Source organism: Boleophthalmus pectinirostris, unplaced genomic scaffold (assembly GCF_026225935.1).
Source record: "Boleophthalmus pectinirostris isolate CB_2022bp ecotype Guang Dong unplaced genomic scaffold, ASM2622593v1 HiC_scaffold_7, whole genome shotgun sequence".
NCBI lineage: Eukaryota > Metazoa > Chordata > Actinopteri > Gobiiformes > Gobiidae > Boleophthalmus > Boleophthalmus pectinirostris.
This window is the reverse complement of record NW_026571473.1, coordinates 9569020-9596807: the sequence shown is the minus strand read 5'-3', so window position 1 is coordinate 9596807 and position 27788 is coordinate 9569020. Positions and strand designations below refer to the sequence as shown.

The 27788-nt window shown below is 39.1% G+C and overlaps 1 protein-coding gene across 1 annotated transcript in view; it reads left to right on the top strand.

The window, feature by feature from the left end:
- The first annotated feature begins 4050 nt into the window (after nt 1-4050).
- Nucleotides 4051-27788, top strand: part of dnajc6 (DnaJ (Hsp40) homolog, subfamily C, member 6) — a 58161-nt gene continuing 34423 nt past the window's right edge. The window contains exons 1-2 of the mRNA XM_055165312.1: nt 4051-4264; nt 17724-17859. Coding sequence (XP_055021287.1) covers nt 4051-4264; nt 17724-17859 — 350 coding nt within the window. The remainder of the gene's footprint in view (nt 4265-17723; nt 17860-27788) is intronic.

Genomic DNA, 27788 nt, shown 5'->3' with positions numbered 1-27788 from the left:
GTTTGGGTTGATCATAGACACAGAAATAGATGTGATTTAGAGCTATTTGCGTTAAAGATGCACTGTGTAACTTGTGATGGAGGGTCTGTTAAATGTTTTTTCTACATGGAGATGTTATTGCTTTTTCTGGAATGTTCCACAGTATGGTATTAAACCTTTTTATCATCATGGAGACCAAACCAGACCAAGTTACAGGTCAGAATTGTGGAGAGGCGACCCTGCTGACAGTCAGAATGCCTGTTTTTCTAGGCATTTTTGAGCTATAAAACCATCTGTAATTGATTAAATGAAAGGTAGAGCTGTTTAATGTCACACTGTGCAACATTCCAGGCAAAGCAATAACATATCTATACTAGTAACAAGCAGGTGATGGACCAAACCAAAAAGTTATGTGGTGCACCTTTAACTGTACTTTCTTAGTAATAAAATGAAATCAGGGTTTTTATTTGTGGTTTTCAGATTTCAGAATGGGATAATGTTACACTTCTACACTACATGGGGGACAAGAGTCAGTTTTCCCTATTGATTACATTGTCTCCAGGTCTATTTTATTATTAACACTTCAGTGCGAAAAGATGACTGCACAAAACGTGACTACACAGGTTTCTGGTAAAGACAATAGGTCAGTGGGTTAGCAGTAAATTTAACTTTGGGAGAATTATAAAAATTGGCTCTATATATCAATGCAGAAATATCGGCAGAGCGTATCGGCCAATAGTTTCTCTGGATTTTAATCAATCTGTATCAGTCAGGAAAAAAGAAAAACATCAGTCGATCTCCTAGAGTAGGCTGTGTTACAACAAAAAACATGAAATATCTAAAAAAAATTTTGTGAGGCCATTAGGTTTGGGTATCATCAAGAAGTTGCCGATACGATACATACCTTGATACAGAAGTCACAATATGATACATATCTTGATACAGTGAGCTTTAGATTCGAGATGATATATTTCAAAACGATTTGATATGGTTCAATAAAAACTAAAGGCCAAATCATGACTGTGATACTAAAAGTCCTTGTTAAACCATTTCTTGTGCAAAGTTCATATGAAAAACAGCTATTTCAATCAGCAAAACTGTGAAAATGTCAAATGTGCTGCTCAAATGAGTTTCCTTAAGCTAAACAAGCAACAAAACTGTAGCTGTAACAAAATAATTTAGTAAAATATACCAAAAAATACTCTTGGTGATATATCGATACAGCAGCAGCGATAATGTATCATCACATTAAACGATATGATATATACGACATTTCAAGATTTTTGTACACCCATAGAGGTCATCTGAATTTCAGTAATAGTTGTATGATCCATAACTAGAAGACATTTTGTAAGCTTTGATTAGCACAATCAATGAAAGATCTTTTTTGTGCAAGTATTTCCATGTTGACACTAAACATTTGCTGGTGGAGGCCTCCTGTGTTGTAACTACATTTGCTCCGGCTCTTATATACTGACTCCATCTTAGGGCAGTAAAATGAACACCACGTACATATATGCTATTTTGGGAGCCTGTACAGAAGGATGAGAGACACAGGTGAGATATTTAGGTGTCAGACCCTAGTGGCCGTAGGTAGAATGGCAGGTTTAAATGTCAATCTTACTGGTCATGAAATCGGATACTCAGTTTACAAGCTAACTGGATACTTGGATACTTGTAATAGTTGGGAGTTAGCTTACCAACGCAACTGTATTTGATTTAGACAGACTTGAAACTCCTTTCATAACACAACACCACACCAGCAGTTTTTGGCGGTGTTCATTTTCACAAGAATCAAAATTTGTCAACTACGTAACTAGACTGATCCTGGATCTGGCTCACATTGATGCTGTGTGGGATCTTTTCAGTCCAGTCTACAGCCCTGTCAACAAAGTCCATAATAGATTTTTTTTTTAACTGTGATAAATTGTAGCCTGTTTTATTACTGATATATAAAGATGTAGATTAGTTCTTATTTGGAGTTATGGTTTGGTTTGGGCTTTGGGACTGAAAAGTGAAATTTGGATCAAGTCTCTCCACTCGTTCTTTTCATTCATTTAAGTCTATGTTTAGTTTTTATTAAAGCTCAAATTACACAAAATTGACTCTTGAGCTTAAGGCCATTTTAGAATGTTGTTACCTCGAGTTGTGTTTTGTTTCATTCACGCACGTTTGAGCAAACCATTATTATTAGTCTGTCTACATTGTCAAAACTCAAAATACTCCAATTGTTCCATCTTGTGATATTGTGAAGTGGTAGTTTTCAAGTTAACAGCACCTTTTACCTTTTGTTCAGAGATTGGCAATTCCAAGCCTGAAATGCTGAAATGATCCTAATGTTTCTAGTGAAGGTGTGTGGAGTTTTAAAGCACAGTGAAGCACTTCTGGTATCGGTGGTTAGCAGATTCTAGAATGTGGTGATGTCATTCTTCCAGAGTGGGGGCAAGAGTCAGTTGTTCCTATTAATTATATTGTATTTTGGTCAATTCTAGGGAACAACAATGTAACAATATTCAAATCTCCTGGTACAATATTATCACGATATGCATCTCACGGTACGATATTTATTGCGATATTTTGAAGAGGTTGACATAAATGTAGATGGAACACTTTTTTTGCTTTTAAAATACCTTGACAAGACTTTGGTGAGAATTATTACCGTCATAATCCCAAGAATTCAAGTATAAAACATATCTCTTCATGTTATCTGCACTGAAATGAATCATGGGATATGTAGTTCCCCATGTTTATAAGCTGTTGCTACTATAAAACCATGCATTTAAGCAAAGGAACTTGTGATTCGATATATTGTGACAGCCCCCGATATTATTGTGAGACTTTTATTACTGTGAGACCTGATCATTCCTATTATTGACTAGACCCAAGACCATGCTATATTACAACAAAAATCTGCAGTTGAACAATATAAATAAGTTTACCTGCCCCCCATCTGTATTAAATATTATTGGCTTATAGCATTTTGTGATGTCATCTGTAGGGATGTAACAACAACCGAAATATCGTGATATCGTATCGTCAGAGTCCTCACAATAATATCCTGGACCATCACAATATATTGAATTTAAGTTATAGTGCAGCAATAGCTAAAAAAAGACAGAAGGAACTACATAGACCATGATCCTTTGCTCCATTTCAGTGTAGACTACATGAAGAAATAACTTTTCTAAGCACTTTTAAGTCTTAGTGCTTTGGATTAAGTCTTGTCAAGGCATTTTAAGGGGAAAAGTAGCATATTAAAAGTTTTGTTAGTCTCCACAAAATATCGCAATAAATATCGTACCGTGCGATGTATATCATGAAAATATCGTACCAAGATATTTTGATATTGTTACAACCCCTGATCGTGAGCCTCCCCACCATATCGTGAGCTTTCCCACGATATCGGAATAAATATCGTACCGTGAGGTTCATACTGTGATGATATCGTATCGTGAGACTTGGATATCGTTACACCCCTAGTCATCTGAAACCCAGCAATTTCCAAATGACATCACAAGGTGGAAGAGTGTTTTCTGGGAGGATAACTCAGTAAATATGCAGGGTTTGTGTGTTAAAGATGTGTGAATGAAACAAAACCACACCGGGTAGGTTCTTGATAAGGAAAAGAAAATAGGATAATATGGGCCCTTTAAAATATCTGTACTTAATATATTTCTATTCAGCTAAGCTACATAGTTTTGCTCATTAGCAGGATTAAACATTTTATTTCGTTCTCGTACCAAAACATTTGACGTTACAATGACGAAAATATTTTAGTCGACGTCTGTTTTGGAGTGAAGCTTTCCCTTTAACAGTGTCTGGCTAGAGCAGCAGCAGCATCGCCGTAGTAAAATGCGGCGTTGAGGAGAGAGGAGGCAGAGAGAGAGCGCGCAGACCGAGTATAAGCAGGCAGGAGAGGGACGCGAGGCAGCGGGCAGGCCACGGGACCGGACCATACATGCCTTAACACACACACACTCACACACTCACTCACACACACACACCGGACATGTGCGTGCATTCGCTGTAGCTTTCCCCGTCTTCGCGTCGTCTTGAGTTTGTGCATCGGTTATGAGCTTGCTGGGGGCCTATAAAAAGAAGAGCAGTTATGACGGTTACGAATCTTTGCAGCTGGTCGATAGCGGAGGGGATAGCTTCGGGATCGGCAGAGGCAGCAGCGGAGGCGGGGGCAGCGTTCTCGGGCTCGGAGGCTCCATCGCGGCCACCCTAGGACCGAAAGCAACCCCGCTGAGAGAGGAGGACTGCAGCACCATGGACAGCTCAGGTGAGGAAGAGCGCATCGGGCTATTACGCATCTGGCGGCTTTTACGCACTTAGCTCACTCCACCGCAAAGGGCTTACACTGAGCTAACCGTGGACAATGTAAACGCTAGCTGGTGGTAGAGTGAAAAGAGATAGGCTAGTCATGTATTGCAGCTCCAGGAGTCCCCCCAAGATCCAATTACGCACTACACGGTTTACCCTGGTTAGTTGGATGCTGCCTCTAGATCTCACTGGCTTTACAGGAATACTAATGTGACTACAGGACATTTATTTACATATACTAGGCTACAGAGGAATTCTATTACTAGGTTGTGTACTGAGAGATAGCCTAATAATACACCATACGAGTGGTTCTCAAACTGTGGTGCACGGGCTATGCTGTTGTTTTCAAAGTAGACTTGTGTAATTGTTTATCGATAGACTAAATATACAGTATTAGGGGAAAGAATACCAAGGTAACTACAGGATATTTATCTAGAAACTCATGTATATTAGGCTATAGATTGATTCTGTTACTAGGCTGTACTGAGAGATAGCCTAACAATGATACAAGTGGTTCTCAAACTGTGGTGCACAGGCTATGCTGTTGTGTTCAAAGTAGTCTTATTTAATTGACTAAATATATAGGCAAAAAACAAAACAATTTGAATACAAATGTAGCTACAGGACATTTATTTAGAAATGTATATGTATTATGTAGTCTACAGCATTGTTTCCCAAAGACTGGGTCACAAAAACATTTCTTTTGGGTCGCCTTGTCACGATCTGCATGTAGGTCTGCGATATACAGTTCTGACACTGATATGCGTGTTGCGCTCTCCTCCTGCACTCCGAACTGGAACGTGCTACAAAAGCGCAGACAGGTCCACCTATCTCATTAGAAATATTGAAATGTTAAGACATGTTTTGTACAATTTCTAATATATTTGTACTTATTTTATTGACTATTTTGCTCCAATATTGCTGGTTCAGTTGAATGTTAGATGAGTTATGGATCCTTTTATTGCTGCTTCAATTACTGTAGTTTAAAATTTGAGCAATACTAATTGTTGAGAGAGAAACCATCACTCACTTAACAATAAAACATCCTCATTAATGTTCAGTAATGGTCAAATCCACCTTTAGTTTGTGATTTACAATTAAAGTGTATTGACTTGGAAAATGAAGGTTTGTGACTTTTAAAATATGGACCCCCAGAAAAAAAGTCTGGGAAACACTGGTCTTCAGCTTTATTCTTTTTTCTAGGTTGTATACTGAGAGATCCTGTTTAGTCCTGTATAATTATCAGTCAATACTGTAAACAAAAAACAAAAATATAGAATACCAATTTATATCCAAACACACATGTATTAGTCTACAGATTAATTCTATTGCTAGGCTGTATACTGAGAGATCTATGCAGTTGTGTTCAAAGAAGTCCTGCTTAATCTTCTATAAATAGGCTAAACTAAAAAGGCAAAAACAAAAAAAATTGCAAATATACCAATGTATCTACAGGACATTTTTTTTCACAAACTGAAATATCAGGATACAACCTTATAATAGAATTCAGCGGTGGTGCACGGGCTATGCAGTTATTTTTCTGTTGCTTATTGCTTGTTTGTCCTGGGGGTTAGGGTCATTACTTAATTACACATTTTCTATAAGTAGGCTGAAAATATAGGGAAAATAACATGTGGTTTAATAACGCTATGATTATAGGTCTTTTTATATGGTGATTTTGTCTGTGTAGAAAACATCAAACATTTTCCTTGATGGACCTTGATAACAGAAGCGTAATAAATATTTCAACTATCCTTCTTATGACTGACAGGATTTATAGGATAATGACACTAATAATTTACTCTAAGTAGACAAGAATTTATAGAATCAAATGGTACAAATTTGACAAATGACTGCATCAATGTTATATTTGATGTAATTGTAGCATCACAAACTTCAATTCATTTGAGAGAAGCCATTAAAGTTATAATGGAGTCATCTGTCAAGAGTCTTAGATTAAAATGACATTAATGAATACAGCTCAGGGGTATACATCTGTTTATTATTTTTATCATTTGTTACATAACTTTATTCTTTCAAACAACCTGGTCTGACACTTACAAGCAATTTATATTCTCAGACTTTAACGTTAAATGTGGTTGTTTAGTCTGGGGCGTCCTGGAAAAGTCCTGGTTTAGTCTTAGTTCATTCCCGGTTCAGTCCTGGTTCAGACTTGGTTTAGTTCTGGTGTAGTCCTGGTGTAGTCCTGATGTAGTCTTCCTTCAGTCCTGGTTCAGTCATGGTTCAATCTTGGTTTATTGCCGTTTCAGTCCTGGTTCAGACCTTGTTTAGGCCTATCTTAGTCCTGGTTGTTTCCTGGTTTAGTCCTGGTTTAGTATTAGTTTGGTCCTGGTTTAGTCTTAGTTCATTCCTGGTTCAGTTCTGGTTTAGTCTTGCTTCAGTCCTAGTATAGTCCTGGTTCAGTCCTAGTTTAGTTCTGGTTTAGTCACGGTTAAGTTCTGGTTCAGTCTTATTTTAGTCCTAGTTCAGACCTGGTTTAAGCCTACTTAGTCCTGGTTGCTTCCTGGTTTAGTCCTGGTGTAGTCCTGGTGTAGTCTTGGTTCAGTCATGGTTCAGTCCTGTTTCAGTCCTAGTTCAGAACTGGTTTAGGCCTACTTAGTCCTGGTTGCTTCCTGATTTAGTCCTGATGTAGTCTTGGTTCAGTCATGGTTCAGTCCTGGTTCAGTCCCAGTTCAATCCTGGTTCAGACCTTTTTTGGTCCTATTTAGTCCTGGTTGCTTCCTGGTTTAGTCCCGGTTTAGTACTGGTTTATTCTTGGTTCAGTCCTGGTTTAGTCCTGGTTTAGTCATGGTATAGTCCTGGTTTAATCCTGGTTTAACTGAGACGGGGTTCAGTTCTAGCTTTGTCCTGGTCTTGCCCTGGTCCTGTCCTGATCCATGCAGAACTGATTTAGTCCTGATTCAGTCTTGCACTAGTCCAGCCTTGGTTCAGTCCTGGGTTAGTACTAGGTCAGTCCTGGTTCTGTCTCGTAATGTACCAGAGAGCTTTTACAGACCATGAGCTGTATGTGATTGTCTTGAGTGTTTCAGAGGTTGTACAAATGCTCTTCCTCTATAGGACCCGGCAGCATATGGGAGGGTGAGCTGGGGTCAGTGAATGGGGCAGGAGAGTGGTACAATTAGCAATGCAATGTTTATGTGGTTCTTTTAGGAGGTAAGTCTTGATATCCGTTTTTGCACAGTGAAGGGGTAATGGCTGGCACAAAGAACTACCGGTAATCATCATATTATTATTCATATTTATCATTATTCAGACTAAAGCATTAATATATGTTTATGCTTTGTGCATTTACAGTGTAACATTGTAATTTCAAAATGACTGTGTTTAATCTCAGACTTTAATATGTTACTTTAGTCCTGGTATAGACCTGGTTTAGTCCTGATTTAGTCCTAGTTTGGTTCTGGTATAGTCCTGGTTTAGTCCTGGTCCAATTCTGGTTTAGTTCTGGTTTAGTCCTGGTTTAGCCCTGGTAAAGTCCTGGTCCAGTCCTGACTTAGTCCTGGCTTAGTTCTGGCTTAGTTCTGGTTTAGTCCTGTTTTAGTCCTGGTTTAGTCCTGGTTTAGTCCTGGTTTAAGTCCTGGTTTAGGCCTGGTTTAGTTCTGGCTTAGTTCTGTCTTAGTCCCGGTACAGTCCTGGTTTTGTCCTGGTCCATTCCTATCTTAGTCCTTGCTTAGTCCTCCCTTAGTCCTGGTTTATTTCTGGCTTAGTCCTGGTTTAGTCTCAGTTTAGCCCTGGTCCAGTCCTTGTTTAGTCTTGGTCCGGTCCTATCTTAGTCCTGGCTTAGTTCTGGTTTAGTCCTAGCTTAGTCCTGGTTTAGTCCTGGTCTAGTCTTGGTTTAGTCCTGGTCCAGTCCTGGTTTCGTCCTGGTCCAGTCCTGGTTTAGTCCTGGTCTGGTCCTAGTTTAGTCCTGGCTTAGTCCTGGTCTAGTCCTGGTTTAGCCCTGGTCCAGTTCCTGGTCCAGTCCTGGCTTAGTCCTGGTCTAGCCCTGGTCTAGTCCTGGTCTAGTCCTGCTTTAACCCTTGTCCAGTCCTGGTCCAGTCCCGGTCCAGTCCTGGCTTAGTCCTGGTCTAAGTCCTGGTCCAGTCCTGGTCCAGTCCTGGTTCAGTACTTTGCAGAATAGTTCCATGCAACAATACGCAATATTTTGTCCTATTTCAGTTGCACACGGGTTACATCAATATAAACCTATAAAATTACAAGGTTGTTCGCAAAATTGGTAGATTCTGTAAGAAATTCCTGCTTCATCATAACTCAGACTCTGATCATTCCCACACGGTCTCACACTGCATCACATGAACCTAGTTTGATCGTAACATATGCTGATGTCTTGTTTACAGTCAGGAGTCCATTTTACCTGATCTAGTCCGAGCTGAGCCTCCATAGAGCCTGTGGTAGCGGCTCTTGTCACTGTAGCGAGCTGGAGGCTTCTTGCACACTCCCACATCCATCTGCGCACAGAGAAGCGAGCTGACACACAAGTAAACACGCCGCATAGACTCGAATACGCAAACAAAACAATACAGACAGATGCTCTAAATAAGAATATATTTTAGGATACACCATATGTTTTCAAGTGGGAATATTTTTAAGTTCCTATATTACACAAAATTGAATCTTGTGAGTTTATAATGTCGTTACCTCGTCAAAAACATACCTTGAGTTGTGTTTTGTTTCATTCTGTTTACATTGCTCAGAACGCTCTATTCCACCTTATGATGTCATATATTTCTAAATTTTCAAGTTAACAGCTACCTTTTACCTTTTGATAATTTCAGCTCATGATTCTAGTGAAGGTGTATGGAGTTTAAAAACACCGTGGAGCACTTCCTGTATTACCACATGACATCACAAGGTGGAGTGTTTCCATTTTGAGAGAAGAACTCAGAGTAAAAATGCAGGTTTGCGTGTTAAACATGTGTGAATGAAACAAAACACAACTCGAGGTCTGTTTGTGATGAGGAAACAAAATAATGTAGGTCAGAAAATTGTAAAAAAAAATGGGTACTTTAAGAATTATATTATTAGGTGATTGACAGCTAACTGACAAAGAGGTAAACATGCTGCTGTAGACAAGACTACGCAACCAAAACAATACAGACAAATGCTCAAAATAAGAATATATTTGAGGATACACCATATGTCTTCAAGTGAGAGTCTTAAAAGGTGTGTAACTTTTTGATTAGGGGTCTGTCAATAAATGCTTGTTTCTATGTTTGCGTAGATTGTTCCATAATATGACATTTAACAGCTCTACCATATTTATGTTTGCCTCGCCACAGATCTGACCTGTAACTTGACCTGATTTTGTCTCCATGAAGATAGAAAGGTTTAGTACCATACTGTGAAAACATTCCAGACAAGCAGTGACATTGCTTGAATGTATGGCATTCCACCAGAAAAGTTACACAATGCACCTTTATGCATGATTTTATAAGTTATTGCATGTTGATTCCTGCACAGATTTAGTCGTCAAATTGCTCGTAAAAATGGCATCTGTATTTTTAATTTAAGATCTATTAACTTTACAATATAGAGGTGATCTTGTTTTTAAACTTTGGAATCAATCAAGTGCCACTCAAGTAACGATTTTGCTCTCTGTGTACCACCAGATCTAAAAGGGGGAATAAACCAGGTCTAAACAAGGACTAAACCAGATCTAAACAAGGACTAAACCAGGTCTAAACAAGAACTAAACCAGGTCTAAACAAGAACTAAACCAGGTCTAAACCAGAACTGAACCAGGTCTAAACAAGGACTAAACCAGGTCAAAACAAGGACTAAAGCAGGTTTAAACAAGAACTAAAGCAGGTCAAAACAAGGACTAAACAAGAACTAAACAAGGACTAAACAAGGTCTAAACAAGGATTAAACCAGGTCAAAACAAGGACTAAACCAGGTTTAAACAAGACTAAACCAGGTCTAAACAAGAACTAAAAGAACTAAACAGAACTAAACCAGGTCTAAACCAGAACTGAACCAGGTCTAAACAAGGACTAAACCAGGTCAAAACAAGGACTAAACCAGGTTTAAACAAGAACTAAAGCAGGTCAAAACAAGGACTAAACAAGAACTAAACAAGGACTAAACAAGGTCTAAACAAGGATTAAACCAGGTCAAAACAAGGACTAAACCAGGTTTAAACAAGAACTAAAGCAGGTCTAAACCAGAACTGAACCAGGTCTAAACAAGGAATAAACCAGGTCAAAACAAGGACTAAACCAGGTCTAAACAAGGACTAAACCAGGTCTAAACCAGGACTAAACCAGATCAAAACAAGGACTAAACCAGGTCTAAACAAGGAATATATAAATCATATATATAAAATAAATATGGGATCATTCAACCATGGCTAAAAATATCTTAACAGGGACTAACCTAAAACAGGACATACTGTACATGTGGATCAAATGTCTAGATTAGAGTAGTACTAGAACTATAGAGGAGAGAACATTACTACACATACCACAGTTTAAGAAATACTAAAATGTGAAATGATTATAGTATATCAGTAGATCAGTACATTTTTATGATGCACATAAAAATCAGGGAGAGTTTGTGATCGATAAACTTTTTATACTTAAATATAGGCAGAACACAGAGGTCTGATTTTTGCTTTTTTTTTTTTTTTTTGCTAAAGCTCTATTACTCATTTATTTATTTATTTTTTAACTCAATCTGACCAGAAAGAACTGACTTATCTTAAACTACAACAGATGAGCTGATTTGTGTTTAGTTTTGAGGTTTGAGACTAAGTTAAAACTTTTCTGGCAGTGTTTGCTCATGTGTGCATTGTGTCACCATGGAACTTGTTGAACATTCCACCATAGAGATACATGTAGAACACCCCAACATGTCAGCGCAAAGTATCAGTAGTCTAATAACCCCAAAGACCATGTGCCAAACTCCACCTCTCCTCCTCCTTGGTCCAGTTTGTGTGTGATCGCGCACTTCCTGTCCCCTGAGCAGTATCTATAATTAAACAGATTAGTGTTCGGGTTCTCTCTCTTTTCCGCTTTATGTCTGTGCAGATCACACTTTACTGAGGAGAGCTGTTTGTCATAATGTCTGTCTCAAAACCTCAGGCTGCCCGCAGACTCGCGCTACTCGTTCAACTTCCTGTTTATGGGTGAAATTTTGCCTGATTTCTTTCCTCAACCCAGTTATGTCACTCCACAGACATGCTGCATGGGTGGCTATGGTAGCAAATCTTTATTTTTGACAATATGTTATTTCACTATGAGGTTATGGTTAGGGTTAGGATTAGGTTTAACTAGGTCTTAGTAGAATTATATTGTTGAAAAACAGATTAGAAATTTTGAGGACATTTCACTATTCAAAGATATAATGCTTTGAAGTGTTTCAACGGCAACGATGCTAATGTTTCATCATTCTAAAACCCATGGATTTCTCATTCAATTAGTTTATTGCTTAGGTCAGTGATGTAGCATGTGGTGAATGGTGAATGGTGAATGGTGAACAGTGAAATATTGTGCAATGTAGATCAAATAGATATTATGAGTTTTGCTTTTCACAACTTGTATTGGAATACATGCAATGCATTGAAATGTGGTTTAAATTTTTAAAGTTATAATGACTGTTTGTCTGTCAATGTTATATCTTATACCTCATGCAAAAGATGACGCTGCAGCACCTACACGAGAAAAAATCTTTATGCTTGCTTTCCTCTCATACTATACAATATTCTATAGAAATATTTACTGAATGTGAATTCACCCCAGCAACACTGAAACAGCTCTCTCACTGTCAAGGACAGGACAGTGAAAGTGCTCTCACACAATGTAAAAAGTGACTTCTGCACAAACACAAAGATCTCTACAGGATAATGTGATAATGGATAAAGATAATGAAACTGCCCTTTGGTGTTGAAACAGCCGCTCATGTCAAGGACTTGTGAATTAACTGAAGATTTGTAATCCCAAATATCATCTGAAAGTGAAAGTGTCAAATTTTCAGTTAAAGGTAACCTGGCTCACACCACATTAATGTGTGTGTCACACTCTAAATTGAGTTCTACACATGATCAAAAAGTGGTCAGAAAACGCAAAGTGTCATGACGAGTATTTGAATCATATTGGCTGAAGCGCCACAACAGCAGAACAAACCGAAAAATCAAAGTTTTTTTTAAACCCAACTGAGAGAAAAGCACAGACATCCTCCCTGTTCACAAATGCACAAAGAGCTTTCCTTCACAAACAAACAAAAATAGTCCATATTGTCACTAAAATTGTCTGAAATGTTTGGTTTGTTTGTTGTTTTGGTTTGTTTGGGTGCTTCGCCTTTGGCATCAGCACAAACCTCAGAGATGCTCTGTGATTGTTGCCCACCACCTGTCGGGCCCAATCGCACCATCGGGCACCAAGATGGATTCTCGTGAGTTTGTGAACTCACAAATATCATAGGAATCCATCTTGTCCATATAACACTATTTTCTGATCTATGATGTTGTTTCCTCATCACAAATATACCTGGAGTAATGCTTTGTATTATTCACACATAATTAACTCACAAATCCTACATGTTTAGGCTGAGTTATTCTCTCAAATGGAAAACACTCAAAAGATAGCTGTTATCTTGAAAACAACCACTACATGACATCACAAGGTGGAACAGAGCTTAGAGAGCTTGGAGCTTTGGAGATGCAGACAGACTATTAAACCAGGATTACTCAAACATGTTTGAGTGAAACAAAACAGGTAACAACAGTTTACCATGGCTAAAAGGCTCACAAGAGTCCATTTTGTGTAATATAGGACCTGTAGTTACATAGTGCAAAGTAGAGCCCGACCGATATGGATTTTGTTGTGGCCGATATGAAACCGATATAATGGGAGTTGGAGCTGCCGATAGCCGATATAATCACCGATATATTTCGTGATGTAAAAGTTCACTGTAAATCTTGAATTGATTAAAAAACTTAGGTTTGGCTCTAGTGGATTCTAAATTGGGTTTATTTAGGCAACATTTATTGTTATTTTGACTCTTTACATCATATTTACATACAGTAGATTGGCCTAATGGCATTTTTGCATCACATTCTAGCTACTAGAGATGGGTATTCCAGTTTTTGTTTTTTTGTTTTTTGAGAATCGGCTCTTTTGGCTCGGCTCTCTAAAACAGCTGGCTCTTTCGGCTCCCAAGCGACTCTTGAGATTGTTTTGTTGCAAGCAGGACTAAACCAGAACTGAACCAGGACTGAGTGTCGGGACTCGGTTTCTATCTCTCTCCTGCACTCGAGCCCAAGATTAATCCTGGTTTATTCATTTTATGCTGAACTGCAGCCAAATATGCACTTTTTTTTATCCTATGCACACGCAGATTTCTGAAAGTTTCGTTTTCAGCTGCTGCTGCTGTCAAACTACGGGTCTACATGCGGCATGAAGAGAAAAAGTGAGAAAAAGAGAAAACACGGCTCCCAATAAGAAACATGCTCCCGTTGTTCGCTTCAAAGAGCCGCTTCGATCGCGACCGACCCATAACTCCTAGCTAGTAAATAAACTACCGCTATTAGCCTATAGCCATAAATGCTGCGCACCGCGGTAATTAATTATATGCATAAATATGGATCATTCACACGTCTGTTTACAGCTCATTTACATATCAATGCTGGTCCAGTAACAAATATACGGACAATATAGTCACTTTACAATAGACCAATAGAAAACAGCCTGTTTATGTGCGGGAGCTACAGCAGCTAACCGCTAACAAAACCTAAACTAGCTTCAAAGTCGATGTATTTCCAACACTCACCGCTCATACAGGCTCCTCCTCACATCACAAGTCTGCACTTATAAATGTCCTTTTAATCCAGACTCAAACCGATTGTCCGTAAAAAGAAAATAATCTCAATGTTGCGCACGGCTGCGGGTGTAAACAAACACACGCGAGTGAAGTGACGTCACTCTGGTGGTGTGTTCAGGGACAGTACGGACACAGACAAATTACACCGCAGATAAATACTGATGCGGAGGCACATATTAGGATTTATCTGTCTGTAAATTGGATTAAATGAACAAAATATAGAGAGTCTAAGCTTTATAACGAGGTATAACATGCCCACGTGAAATATCGGCCCATATCAGCAAGCATATCGGCCGATAGCCGATATGTCTCCAGGTGCACATATTGGCCGATAATATCGGCCAGCCGATATATCGGTCGGGCTCTAGTGCAAAGCATTGTGGATAACAGACCAAATGTTTTCAAAGTGTCTCCTTTGCAGTAAATAACACTTTTGTTCACACAGAATGATGAAAAAGCTTTTGTATCTGAAAAGTGGCTGAAATACAACAATTTGAGTGAAGGCCAGGTGACAAGTGATAAAACATGCAATTGACAAAAAAAAAGTTTCAGTTTGAAAACATTCTTTGCAAAATTGCCTCAGAAATATCTCTCTGAAAGGACTTTTTCAAAAAGGTGTTTGGATTTCTAAAGAATTTCAGAAGAATGTGAAAAATCTCGTGAGTCTAACTTCACAGCAGGAAAATGGGTCACGGAAATTACTGCCAAGTGGGACTGTTGCGAGACAGAATTTGCTGCATCATCTTTGCAAAGTTATATTTAAATGCAGTGTGTTGGAGCTATGGAGGGTAGGGCTTTAATATTATGAAAAGGTAGGAGGGGTAAAAGGAAGCTTGAATCAAACTTAAAGGCCTCTTTTGTGATTGCTTTCCATGTATTTGAGCAAAATTAGGCTTACCTCTGTCTGGCATTAAATGTATCCATCTAGCATTCGTTTCATCACTAAAAAAAAATAATAATAAAATAAATAAATACCATGGAGAAACATGCATTCTTACTTTAGGCATCATTGCCTTACCACAGATCTGACCTGTAACACTGAATGTGACCACCCGCTTGTCTCTTTACATGCGAAGCAAAAATATTTCCACAGTACAGATAAATTGTAGCAACTGCTGAGATCAAAATAAGTATAAAATGCGTGCTGTCTACATCTAATCAGGAAGTGTGCGTTAGAATTCTAGTTGTTAGCCTTACTAACATGGCAAAACTCCAATCTGGTCTCTGAAAGTTGTGAAAACCACATATAAACTCATTGTGGTGAATAATTAGGATACTCTGAATGCATAAGGTAAGTGAGGAATAACCTTGGACTAGAGCTCTGCACACGACAGAATTTTCAGTCCCGCTCACGCCCACACCCGCACTGTGCAGTCCCGCTCCCACTCGCACTGACAAAGAATTGTAATTTTCATTCCCGTTCCCGCCCGCATCTGTGATATTTTGTCCTGCTCCCGCCCGCAAGTCCCGCAAGATGAAGACATTCACTTTCTTAAGCTTTATCAAACACAGAGAAGTGGAAAGGAACTGTCTAAAATGTGTGCAAGATTAGACCACATACACAAGTTTAGGCTTCTTAAAACATTCATCATTTGTATATTTTACTTGACACTAATATTTAGGACTACAGTTTATCATCCCACCCACCCGTTCCCACATTGTGCAGTCCCACTCCTGCCTGCGCACGCAATGAGCTTTCAAAATGTGTCCCGCGCTGTACTGGTTTGCGTTTCGAGTGCAGAGTTCTACTTTGGACCACTGCAAACCGTTTATAATCAACTATTCTCCTTTTCTATGTTTTAAATCAGATACAGCGCCTAAGGTGAAATTCACACATCACCACTGGGCTGATGTGGGCTGCTGACTCAGAGACAGCAGCTGGATCTGTTCCAATGAAGGCACACACTTAGAATACACACACACACACACGCACACACGCTGACAAAACCTCATACAGTGACTCATATGTGCTTCATCAAGGAATATAATGAAGAGATATTTTGACAAATTGACTCAGCTCTGCAATTTACAGAATTTTAATCAGTTCCAGATAAAATAGTTTCAACAGTGATCGACTTGGGATTATTAATGGTGAGGTTTACAGCCGGTCCTTTGTCAATTTAAAACATGTGGGTTGGACTTATGGAATAACTACACTATTTTGGAACGCTACTTCTAGGGCTGGGCGATATGGATCAAAAAATATATCTCGATATATTTTGTTATATCTCGATATACGATATATATCTCGATATATGTACAAGAAAAAATAACCCCCTAAAATTGAAAACTGCAAAAACAAATATGCCAAATTCCACAAGGTCTTTTTTTTATTTTATTGAAGTGTAAGAGGTAGGCAGTTCATATGGGAACATTTAAGATTACAAAAAACCCCAATTACATAAATAATAATTTAACTGTAAAATAAAAGAAATAATACATATTTCCTTCTTTTCAATCATAAATAAAACAACTCAACACAAGCTCATCTTTGCATTAACTCTGTTATCCAGACCAGAACCAGAACCACGAGCTCCTTTAGCAGAAGAAGCTCAAGATGTTCCTTATTTTAATAGATCCATGTTATTATCCAGCAGTAAGGAGCTCTGAGGTTTCCCACAATCCACTGCAGATCAAACCCAACGATTCCAAACACTGTTGTACAAGTGACACTGCAGCAGATTATTTATTAAAATCTTTTGCATAAATAAACTTTACATTACTAAACTTTACAATATATATAGCATAACGACTCGAGAGCCACATCAGCCCGTTTGCGCACGTGTTTACATTTTACAGAAACGAAACTTAATTTGCACTTCTGGCTAATTTGCATAAACAGCGCACTCCACGTGCCGCTCATGCGTTTTAGCTTCTTTCGGGCTAAAGGACGAGACTCGGTGGAATGTGAGGATGTGCTGCTGATGGCCTTGAAGCTTTTCACTGGCACCAACTTTCGGTATTCACGGCGGTAGTGAGGAGTGAAGGAGACAAGAGCGCGCAAAATCAGGGAGGCGGGGGCGCGCGGAGGCGACGAGAGAGAAGACAAACAAGCGAAGCGGCCAAATCAAAATTGAATATAAGCATTATATCGATATAAACGATATGTCAGAATTCATATCGAGTTTAAAAAATATCTCGATATGTTTAAAATATCGATATATCGCCCACCCCTAGCTACTTCGGAATATTTTCCATGGACAAGTTTTAGGCCATATGGTAGAAGATTATAGCCAAAAGAACAAGCAGGCCACTGGTCAAATAGGAGTCAGGATTGTGGAGATGCAAGCCAGTTCACAGTAAGAACACAAGGTTTTCAGTGCAAAAAAAGCTTTTATTTTGGTATATTTTTTGGTTAAAAGCTTACATACTGGGGCTTTAAATTGCACAAAGCCCAAAAACTCAAACCCCCAGTGCTGCCTGCGGTGGGGAACAGATGCTACTGGCAGTATTTAGTTGAAATTACCATCAGCAGATTTCACATTAAACTTTAAACGTTCGCATCATACTTTTATAGTTTCTATTTTAGCATTATATGGGCTTTGATAACATGTGCTTATTTCTGTGTCTGTCCTCAGATATGGACGCCAACTACGGAGGGGGGCTGTTGGACATGGTCAAAGGAGGAGCAGGGAAGTTCTTCAGTAACTTCAAGGACAACCTGAAGGACACTCTGAAGGACACGTCCACCAAGGTCATGCACCAGGTCGCCACGTAAGTCACACTTTGTTTTAAATTGTATTGGTCCATTATTTTCTGTGATGTCCCTGCATGCTCCACATATGTATCTCTGTGGTGGAATGTTCCCATATTACCGGTTACCATGGTGACACAATTCAAGAATTAGCAGACATTGGCCACGTTTACATGATGTTTTTTAATTACGAATGAATTGTTCTGAATGAAATAGTTCAAGATTAAAATATTCTCCTTCAAGTTTACATGGACATAATAATTCTGAATTGAGGTTTACATGGAAAGAACGTTAAGTTGGAAGGGTTCTGATTGGACAGAGACACAAGCGTATTTATGTCTAAGGGACAAAAACACACACTTCAGCTGCTACCGGCTTTCTTGTCATCTCTGTTTGTTGTTACGCCACAGACACAAATATGATCCAAACTTTTTTTGCAGTCGTTCCGATGATCATTAAGCAGCAGCTCGAGACTTTTATCTTCATGCTTGACGTCTGTCAGCTGAGAAGGAGAAGGTAAAAGTGTCAGAGAAGGGAGGAAGAAGACAAACTGAGTCAGCAGCTGCTCTACCTCAGCCCACTCCTACATCCCGCTCACAAATCCAAAGAGCAGTGGCTGAAAGTCCGAAGCGAGGACTGGTGGAGCCGGACTGTCTGGATCACATCAGAATGGCGACCCAACAAGCATGTGTTGAAAGACTGGAATTATTTTTAAGAAGATTAAACGTTTACATGATCGAGGAACAAATGAATTCATCCTTAAAGTCAGAATAAACCACCCACTTACATCGGAATTAAGTTTAAATCTAAATAATCATTTTCATTAGGAATTAAGTGTTTGCATGGTCTTTTTAAAGAGGAACAAATTTTTATTCAGACTTAAATTATTTTTATTCGGAATTAAAGCTCTTATGTAAATGTGGCAAATGTCAAAAAAGTTTTAAAATGGTGTGAAAACTCAAGGAAAAAACACAAAATGGATTTAAATAATATTTTCAGAAGCCTGTGATTAACATGTTAATATTAATAAAAGCATGGTCCTGTTTAGGTGTTTTATTTAAAAAAATAATTAACTGAAAAACTGTTAGTTAATTAACTTTGGTTGTTTAACTAGCTTTCACTGTAATTTTATGCGTGAGAGACTTGTTTAACAGCATGAATCATCTCACCTGTAGTTGTAGTTCCAACCAAATCAACTTTTTCTGGTCAGATTGTGTTAAAATAAAGCTCAGATTAAAGTCTATTAAAGCCTCAGACAGAGCAGAGCCTACAGTTAGTATCACACCTCCAGGGAACGTTAATGTCATCAGCTGCAAAGTATCAGTTGTGAATATGTATTACAATGACAGCATTTTGTGCAATCATAAGAAAAAGTCATCTATTGGAGAACGAGATTGAGTCCCCTGCAGCAGAGTTATGATTCAGTGCGAGTATATGTCTGTGTGTGTGTGTGTGTGTTTGTGTGTGTGTGTGTTTGTGTGTTTGTGTATGTGCGAGCCGTGCCAGGGGGAGGTCTCAGACTGGCACAGCTTGGCCGTGTCCGTGTCATGGTGCACACTTCTCTGCACTGAGCCGCACAATGCCCCCTCTGTGCCCTCCTCTCTCCTGTCTGACACACATATGCCATCGCTCACTTCATGTTACAAGCAGCTTTAAAGCACAAGGCAGTGTTACTTAATGGAAAAAGCAAAGCAACAAACAAAATATCCAAAGTCCAATGCCTACTTGCCTCTTTGGATATGTTACTGCTTTGCCTTGATTATTTCACAACGTGGAAATAAACTTGAGTTAGCACAATGGAGATAGCATGCTCAAAAGATTTCATGTTTTTGAAGGTATTTTGGAACTATATCCTCCATTAATTTGTGTCCTTTACCAGTCTATCTTGTGTTGTGGTTTGAGATAATGGGGGAATAGGTTCCTCTGCCTAAACAGGGCTGGGGAATTATAGGGTACTATCATGTCCAGGAAAAAAAAGAAAAAATAGTTAATATGTGCACTATGATAAAAAAAAATCAAATAAATAAATAAATAAGATATTAAAAGGGAGTCAAAAACTTTCTGAGGTGACTGTAGGAGCTGGTCCGAGATGTTGACAGTCAAAAAAGTAATTTTTGCTATTTTGTTAACTTCACATGGTTTTAACGCCAAAATGTTCCTGGTGTCCATTACAGACGACATGTTACGTAAGTCTCAAATCTTTCACCTCCAGTCTGAGTCAAGTCTCAAGTCGAAATCGAGTCTCGAGTCACTGGCCCATAAGTCCAACTCAAGTCTAAGTTGTCTGCTTTGAGCTTCAAGTGATTTCAAGTCTTTAAACAATTTATATGAACTTTAAACAAAATTATACTTGGTCTTGGGATATTTTTATATGCCTATTTATATATGAGTTGTAGAAATGAATTTTTTTCCTTTTTAAAAGTCTTGTCAAGATCTTAGTGTGAATCATTACTGAATTATTAATTCAGATTTATAAGTGCTTAATAAGTTATTTTGCCATGTAGTCTGCACTGAAATTCATATTGTGTGTAGTTCCCTCTGTTTTACTCTTTTGTTCTGTACGGTACTTTATATTACTGTAGTACATTAAACGACACCATATCACAGTACTTCAGTTATATCCAAAGTAAAAAAAACAGAACTGAGAGGGACATGTTCCAGTTTGATGTGTAAAATTAAGCACTGCATGTATCAACTATTTTCTAAAAACATATCTTTTTGTAGTAGAAGCATCAAATCTTCTCAAGTCACAGGGCTCAAGTCCAGTTGGAGTCATTGAGCTTAAAGTCCAAGTCAAGTCCCAAGTCTTAGTCCATTTTATCAAGTCAAGTCTCAAGTCCTAAAAATAGTGACTCAACACTGACTTGAGTCCGAGTCATGACTTGCAAGTCCCCACCTCTGTCATTTACCTTCAAGAAATCACAAAAAATATATATATTCCAATACACTTTTTTCTTCAGGTCCCAGGAGGATATGGAACACCTATAATTGATTAAATGCAAACCAGATATGTTTAACATCCTACTATATCACCATGGAGACAAGCAATAGCAAAGAAGTTACATAGTGTATTTCTAAGGCCTACAAAGTGCCCACATGTATTTTGTGCCCTAATTACTCTGATGATCAAGATTGTGTGGTTTAATATAATATAATCTTTGCCTCATTAGTGAAAAACACATTAATTCATTCAGTATTAATTTGTATTTAAAAAATGTGTTTTGTTAAATTGTAATTGAGTTTTCTTCAAATTTATTTTTCACAGTTCACCATAGAGATCCCTAATTAAAGTAACAGCCAAACCAAATTTCTCAGTCTGTTATAATCTGTTACAATATTATTTTTTTAAGAAATTGCTGAAGCCTTGTTATTATCTTGATTAATTGAGGTATTAACTTGCAAAAACATGTCAAAAGTTGAATTTTTTGCATGTTTATTTCAGTAATATATTGTTTCTTCAAATACAAATGCATCCATAACCTCGATGTAAAAAGTTTTGTATCTAATATGTCAACAAAATGAACTCAGACACCTTTAAATCCCTCACAGCAGAACTCACTTCCTCTGACTCAGCTCCACTTTGTCTCACGACTCCCCCCGTCCCCAAACAAACGCCCAGTCACACCACTTTTAGATTAGTTTTCACCATTTTGCTCCTCCCTGTCTCCTCCTCCTCCTCCCTCTCCATCTCTCTCCCAGTGTCCTGTCTCCTCCTGCGTCTCCTACCCCCTCTATCTGTGTGTCTCTCTTCCAGTGTTTTCTCCCTTTCTCTCTCCTCCACTGTCTTCTCTTCTCTCCCCATCCCTCTCTCTTCTCTTGTGTATCCTGTCCCTCTTTTTCTCCTCTCTCTGTCTCCTCTTGTCCCTTTTCTCTCTCTCTAACTCTCTGTCTGTCTCCTCTTGTCCCTTTTCTCTCTCTCTCTCTGTCTCCTCTTGTCCCTTCTCTCTCTCTCTCTAACTCTCTCTCTCTCTCTCTAACTCTCTCTCTGTCTCCTCGTGTATTCTCTCTCTCTCTCTCTCCTCTTCTGTATTCTCTCTCTCTCTCTGTCTCCTCTTGTGTATTCGCTCTCTCTCTCTTTCTCTCCTCCCGCCTCTCCTCTCTTGTCTTCTCTCTTTTCTCTCCCCATGCCTCCTCCCTCTCTCTCCTCCTTTGTCTTCTCTCTCTCTCTCTCTCTCCTCTTGTGTATTATCCCTCTCTCTCCTCTCTCTCTCTCCTCTTGTGTATTATCCCTCTCTCTCTCTCCTCTTGTGTATTCTCTCTCTCTCTGTTTGTCTCCTCTTGCATTCTCTCTCTCTGTCTCCTCTTGTGTATTCTCTCTCTCTCTGTTTGTCTCTCCTCTTCTGTATTCTCTCTCTCTCTCTGTCTCCTCTTGTGTATTCGCTCTCTCTCTCTTTCTCTCCTCCCACCTCTCCTCTCTTGTCTTCTCTCTTTCTCTCTCCCCCTGCCTCCTCCCTCTCTCTCCTCCTTTGTCTTCTCTCTCTCTCTCTCTCTCTCTCCTCTTGTGTATTATCCCTCTCTCTCCTCTCCTCTTGTGTATTCTCTCTCTCTCTGTTTGTCTCCTCTTGTGTATTCTCTCTCTCTCTCCTCTCCTCTTGTGTATTCTCTCTCTCTCTCTCTGTCTCCTCTTGTGTATTCGCTCTCTCTCTCTTTCTCTCCTCCCGCCTCTCCGTCTCGTCTTCTCTCTTCTCTCTCCCCATGCCTCCCCCTCTCTCTCCTCCTCCCCCTCTCTCTTTCTCTGTTTGTCTCCTCTTGCATTCTCTGTCTGTCTTTCTCTCTCTTTCTCATCTCCCGCCTCTCCTCTTCTCTCTTTCTCTCTCTCTCCATGCCTCCCCTCTCTCTCCTCCCTTGTCTTCTCTCTCTTTCTCTCTCCCCTCATGTGTATTATCCCTCTCTCCTCTCTCTCTCCTCTTGTGTATTCTCTCTTCTTTTCTCTCTCTCTCTTTCTCCCCTCCTCCCTCACCTCCCTTCTCTTCTCTCTCTTTCTCTCTTTCTCCATATGCCCCCTCTCTCTCCTCCCTTTTTCTCTCTTTCCATGCCCCCCCTTTTCTTCTCTCTTTTCTCCTCCCTTGTCTTCTCTCTTTCTCTCTCTCCATGCCCCCCCTCATCTCTCTCTCTCTTTTCTCTCCTCCCTGGTCTTCTGTCTCTTTCTCTCTCCTGGCTGAATTATTCATTAGAGTTCATTGTGCCAAATGGACAGAGCTGTGCTGATACAGAAGGATTCATTTCAGCAGGGCTTCTCTTACTCATAGTGTGATGTCAGTATCAGGCCTTTTCTGTTGCCCTTTAGACATGATTCAGAAACAGGCTGATTCATTCATTGCACTAAAACCATTATATTCTGAAGAAGCTTGTTGTCTCAGTGAATTTGTGCTGAAAAAGACCTCGGAGAAACACGCGTCTTACTTTGAGCAGCATTGTCTCTCCATGGATCTGAATGTGGACACTATCTCGTCTCCATGGAGATAGATAAGTTTAATGCCATACTGTGGAAAATCCTACAGTCAAAGCAAAAAATATTTCCAAGCACATTTAAGCTGAGATGCAATAAAATAGGCAGAAGATTGGAATAACAAAACAATTGTACCAACCGCATGCTGTCCACAGGCAGTCCTGATGTAGTCCTGGTTCTGTCCATATGCGGTGCAAAAGTCCGGCATCTCTGTTTCATCCTCTATGTTTCTTCTGCTCAATAAATAAAGTGTTGACGTATTTTTGACAGGAGAGTCGCATCTGTGAATTCATACTCGTACTGAGGAAAGCGCAGTCTTAAATTTTCATCATCGTAATTTTTCAATTTGTATTCTGATGGATAAAATACACACAATACTTATAGTTTATGTACAACTGGACTCATTTGAGAGTTTATGAATACTTATTTTAAGCTCAGATACAGCCAAATATGCACAGATTTCTATCCTATGAATCCGTGTATCATTCATTCGTTCGCTTTTCAGTATAAAACCAAAAATAAGAAAACGAAAAAAAAAAACAACAGTTTTCTTTATTTTTTGTCTCCAAAACTAAAATGAAAAAAAAAAAAACAAAAAAAAACGGATAACGCTAAATTTTTTTCAGTTTTCAATTTTGTGTTTAAATTAACAATGGAAAAAAAAAAGATAATGACTGTTTCCTGTTTATGTGACTTAAACTGCGATGTCGGACTTTTGCACCGCATACGGACTGAACCAGGCCTAAAACAGGACTAAACCAGGTCCGGGACCAGACGGGAACTAGATGAGGACTTAGATCAGGACCAGACCAGGACTCAGACCAGGACCAGACCAGGACTGAGAATGAGACCAGACCAGGACTGAGACTGGGACCAGACCAGGACTGAGACTGGGACCAGACCAGGACTGAGACTGAGGCCAGACCAGGACTGAGACTGAGACCAGACCAGGACCAGACCAGGACTGAAAACGATTTAGTCCTGGTCCTGTCCGTATGGGGCACAAAAGGCCACAAAAGTTTTTTCATTTTGGTTTTGGAGACAAATAATGAATAGTTTTTTCATTTTCTTATTTATGGTTTTATTTTGAAAAACAAATGAACTAATGATACACGGATTCCTATGCACACGAATATTTTTGAAAGCCTCCTTCTCCATAATTAAGCAGTGCTACCTTACATTTATTTAATTACAGGCGGCTTTATTGCTAAGAAATACCTGCTTGGATTTTTTAAATTTATGTCCACAAAGCAAACACAGCACAAGATATTTTCTACAGTGACAATATCAAATGCCAATATCCCATGAAGTATGAAAATGATTAATCTGATAATTACCCTAATCATGAACTGTAATTATGCAGTCTATTCTGAGGTAGATCTAAAAAGAGGAAGAGGGCCAGAAATGACATAAGACCATGTCAAACTAAGAAATGACTGTGTGAACCACTTTGACAAGCTCCTTCAAATACGACAAAGACAATGAACCTTCTATAATCCTAAATAATAATAAAAATATAAACATAACATGATGACAGATGAGTTCGACCGACAGGTTTCTTTATAATTAATTGGCAGTGGCGTTACCTGGAGGCGACTCACGATTTTCTTAGAAGTTTGGGTGTGGTGTTTTGTGTCATAATCAATCCAGTTTACAGTTCCAGCCAGGACTAAACATGGGTTAGGTCCGGGTCAACTAGGACAAAGCCAGGACTTAAAGGGCCTGTACCTGATTTTATTTTCATGTTTTTGAATTAAATATGTCCTGATATATTGTATAAGCAGCTCTTGAGGTCACATTATATCTGCTGTGTGCTGTCTGATTTAATAAAAGTGCTTTAATGTCCAAGAATCAGGAAGTGCGCAGTTAACATGCTAGTTGTTGTTAGCAATCCTGTGATGGCACAGCTCTGCTCTGGCCTCTCAAAGTTGTGATGGTGTTTATAAACAAAAGATACATTCATATTTGTCTTGGTTTCATCCTGTTCTTACTTAGGCTACATTCAGACTGCAGCCTGAAGTGACCCAAATCCAATTTTTTGCGGCCTGTATCTGATTTTTAATGACAGTCTGAATGACACAGATCGAGTTTTTTTTAAATGCGACCCAGACCACTTGGATATGTGCTCCTAAAACCGATACATATTTGATCTTTTGACATGTGACTTCAGTCTGAACAGCCAGGTCACATTCATCTCACTTACACGTCAGGCTCTGAGTCTCGTCAATGGAGGGAAAGCGAGGTTAGCGAGTTTAATAATATTTGGAGGGATCGCTGTATTCAGGCCAAATTGGAGGGGTTTTATCAGAACCAAGCGTTTTTTTTACAGGCCGTCCTGGCTCCACTGTCAACAAAAAATAAAGAGCTTGTGAGCCAAATACAAGGAGGATAAAGACTCCAACAAACGATGCACCATGGATGTGTAACCTGTACATTTTACGAAGAACTGGACCATATTTTGGGAGACAATCCCAGCGTTTAGGCGACTTCCGTAAACACAGCACACTCTCTGCATGTTATGTCGTCTTATCGTCCAATGTGCATGCAGGACACTTTTGAGTTGTTTAAAGTTCACACTGGAGATCATATACAAGTCGCATTTAATTGGAAATGTGAACGACCTTGCAACAAAAACAGATTTCATAAAAAAAATCCAAATTGAGCATTAAACCCTGCAGTCTGAACGTAGCCTAAGTCCTGCTCAGTCCTGGTTTAGTCCAGTTTTAGCCCTTTTTAAGCCTGTTGTAGCATTGGTTCAGTGCTGGTTGAGTTCTGTGTTATTTTCATTTATTTATTTACGATCAAACAAACAAACAAAAAAAAATCAGTTAATACAATTAACTTCTATTAAAGTTTTGTAAAAAGGACCCCCCCCCAGAACCTGCCTTAGTTTATCATCTTGAAGTGAGACTAAACACATAAACTCCACCCACAACCACACTTGAAATAGAGCTGCTAAACTGGGAAGTGTCTGTGGACTAAAGGAAAGAGTGAGGGGAGATGAGGGGAGGGGTCTGGAGCTGTAGGGAGCAGTGTGATTGGCTGAACAGGTATCTACACTTCAAACTCTGGCCCTGTACTGGATTTTTCCATGTACTCAAGGGTTGCACTGAAATGGCCAAAAATATCTAGGGACAGTAGATAATGGTACCATATACTCAGTTTGATTGCAAAAGTATATTAGTGTTTAGTCCAACTTTAAAAGTCCCATATTACATCATTTATTTTTTGGTCTATGTGATAATGTTGTTTCCTCATCATCAGACATACCTGGTGTTGTGTTTTGTTTCACTGACAAACCCTGCATTTTTAGTCTGATTCCTTCTCTTAAACTGAAAACACTCTGCTCCACCTTGTGACATGCTAATACAGGAAGTGCTCCTCTACGTTTTTAAACTCCATTCACCTTCACTAAAATTTGGATGATTTCAGACCTAGAATTGCAAATCTCAGACTATAAGTCGCTCTGGAGTATAAGTGACACCAGCTAAAAAATTCGTAATGGAAAAAAAAAACACAAGTTGCACTTTTTGGGAGAAATTTATATTATAAAATCAGAGACCAGGAAGTGACATTTCATCTCCAAAGGCAAGTTATAGTATAGACAATAGAACAGAGAACAACACATTAAGAGTTCTTCAGATAACTATAGCACAAACAGAACAAGTTTCCCAAACTCTCCATCTCACTTCAAATCACTAAATCCACTGAAGTCTTCATCCTCGGTGTCACTTCTGACAAAATCCGCGACCTCCGGAGGTAAATGGAACGCCACTTCCTCTTCTCCGTAGCTGTTGTCAGACGCAGCATCAGTTCCAGTTAGAAATATTTCAGCCTTTCTGAACCCCATCCAGTGATCCATCTAGTGACTTCCAGGAAAGTTGCATGGTGCACCAACCCGGTTACTGTGAAGCTGTGTTCTCCATCCCCGCTTTCTGCCAGTCCCTCACAAGTTCCTCTCTCCCTCCAAACTTTCTTTCTGCTGTACGATTACCATTTTCAGCTGCATATTTCACTACTTGCAGCAGGACAGACGCTCTTTCTGCAGGAGACATGCGCAGTAGAGGACGAAGTGACAGAGGTTTAGCAATTTTAGGAGTAGCAGATACTGACACACAAGCCTAGAGCCTCTCGTGGCTGTCAGTGTGAAAATTTTAACTTATAGTCCGAAAAATTCGATAACTTGAAAACTACCACTACATGATATCACAAGGTGGAATCTTTGGAGGTGTAGACAGACTAATAATACAAATCCAGATCAGTTTTTGATGAGGTAACAACATTGTAACATAGTTTAAAGCTCACAAGCTTTACAACTAGAATAAATAAATGAAAATAAAAATGGGATAAATCAATATATTTGAGAACTACTTGAGCCATAATAGTTTTTGTATCCAGTTCTCCAACAGTTTACAGCCAATGTTCATAAGCAGCTCAGCCTCTTTTTGACAGCAGCTCTGTTTCACTGCCTGTTCCCTTCCTCTCATCTGTATTCAAGGC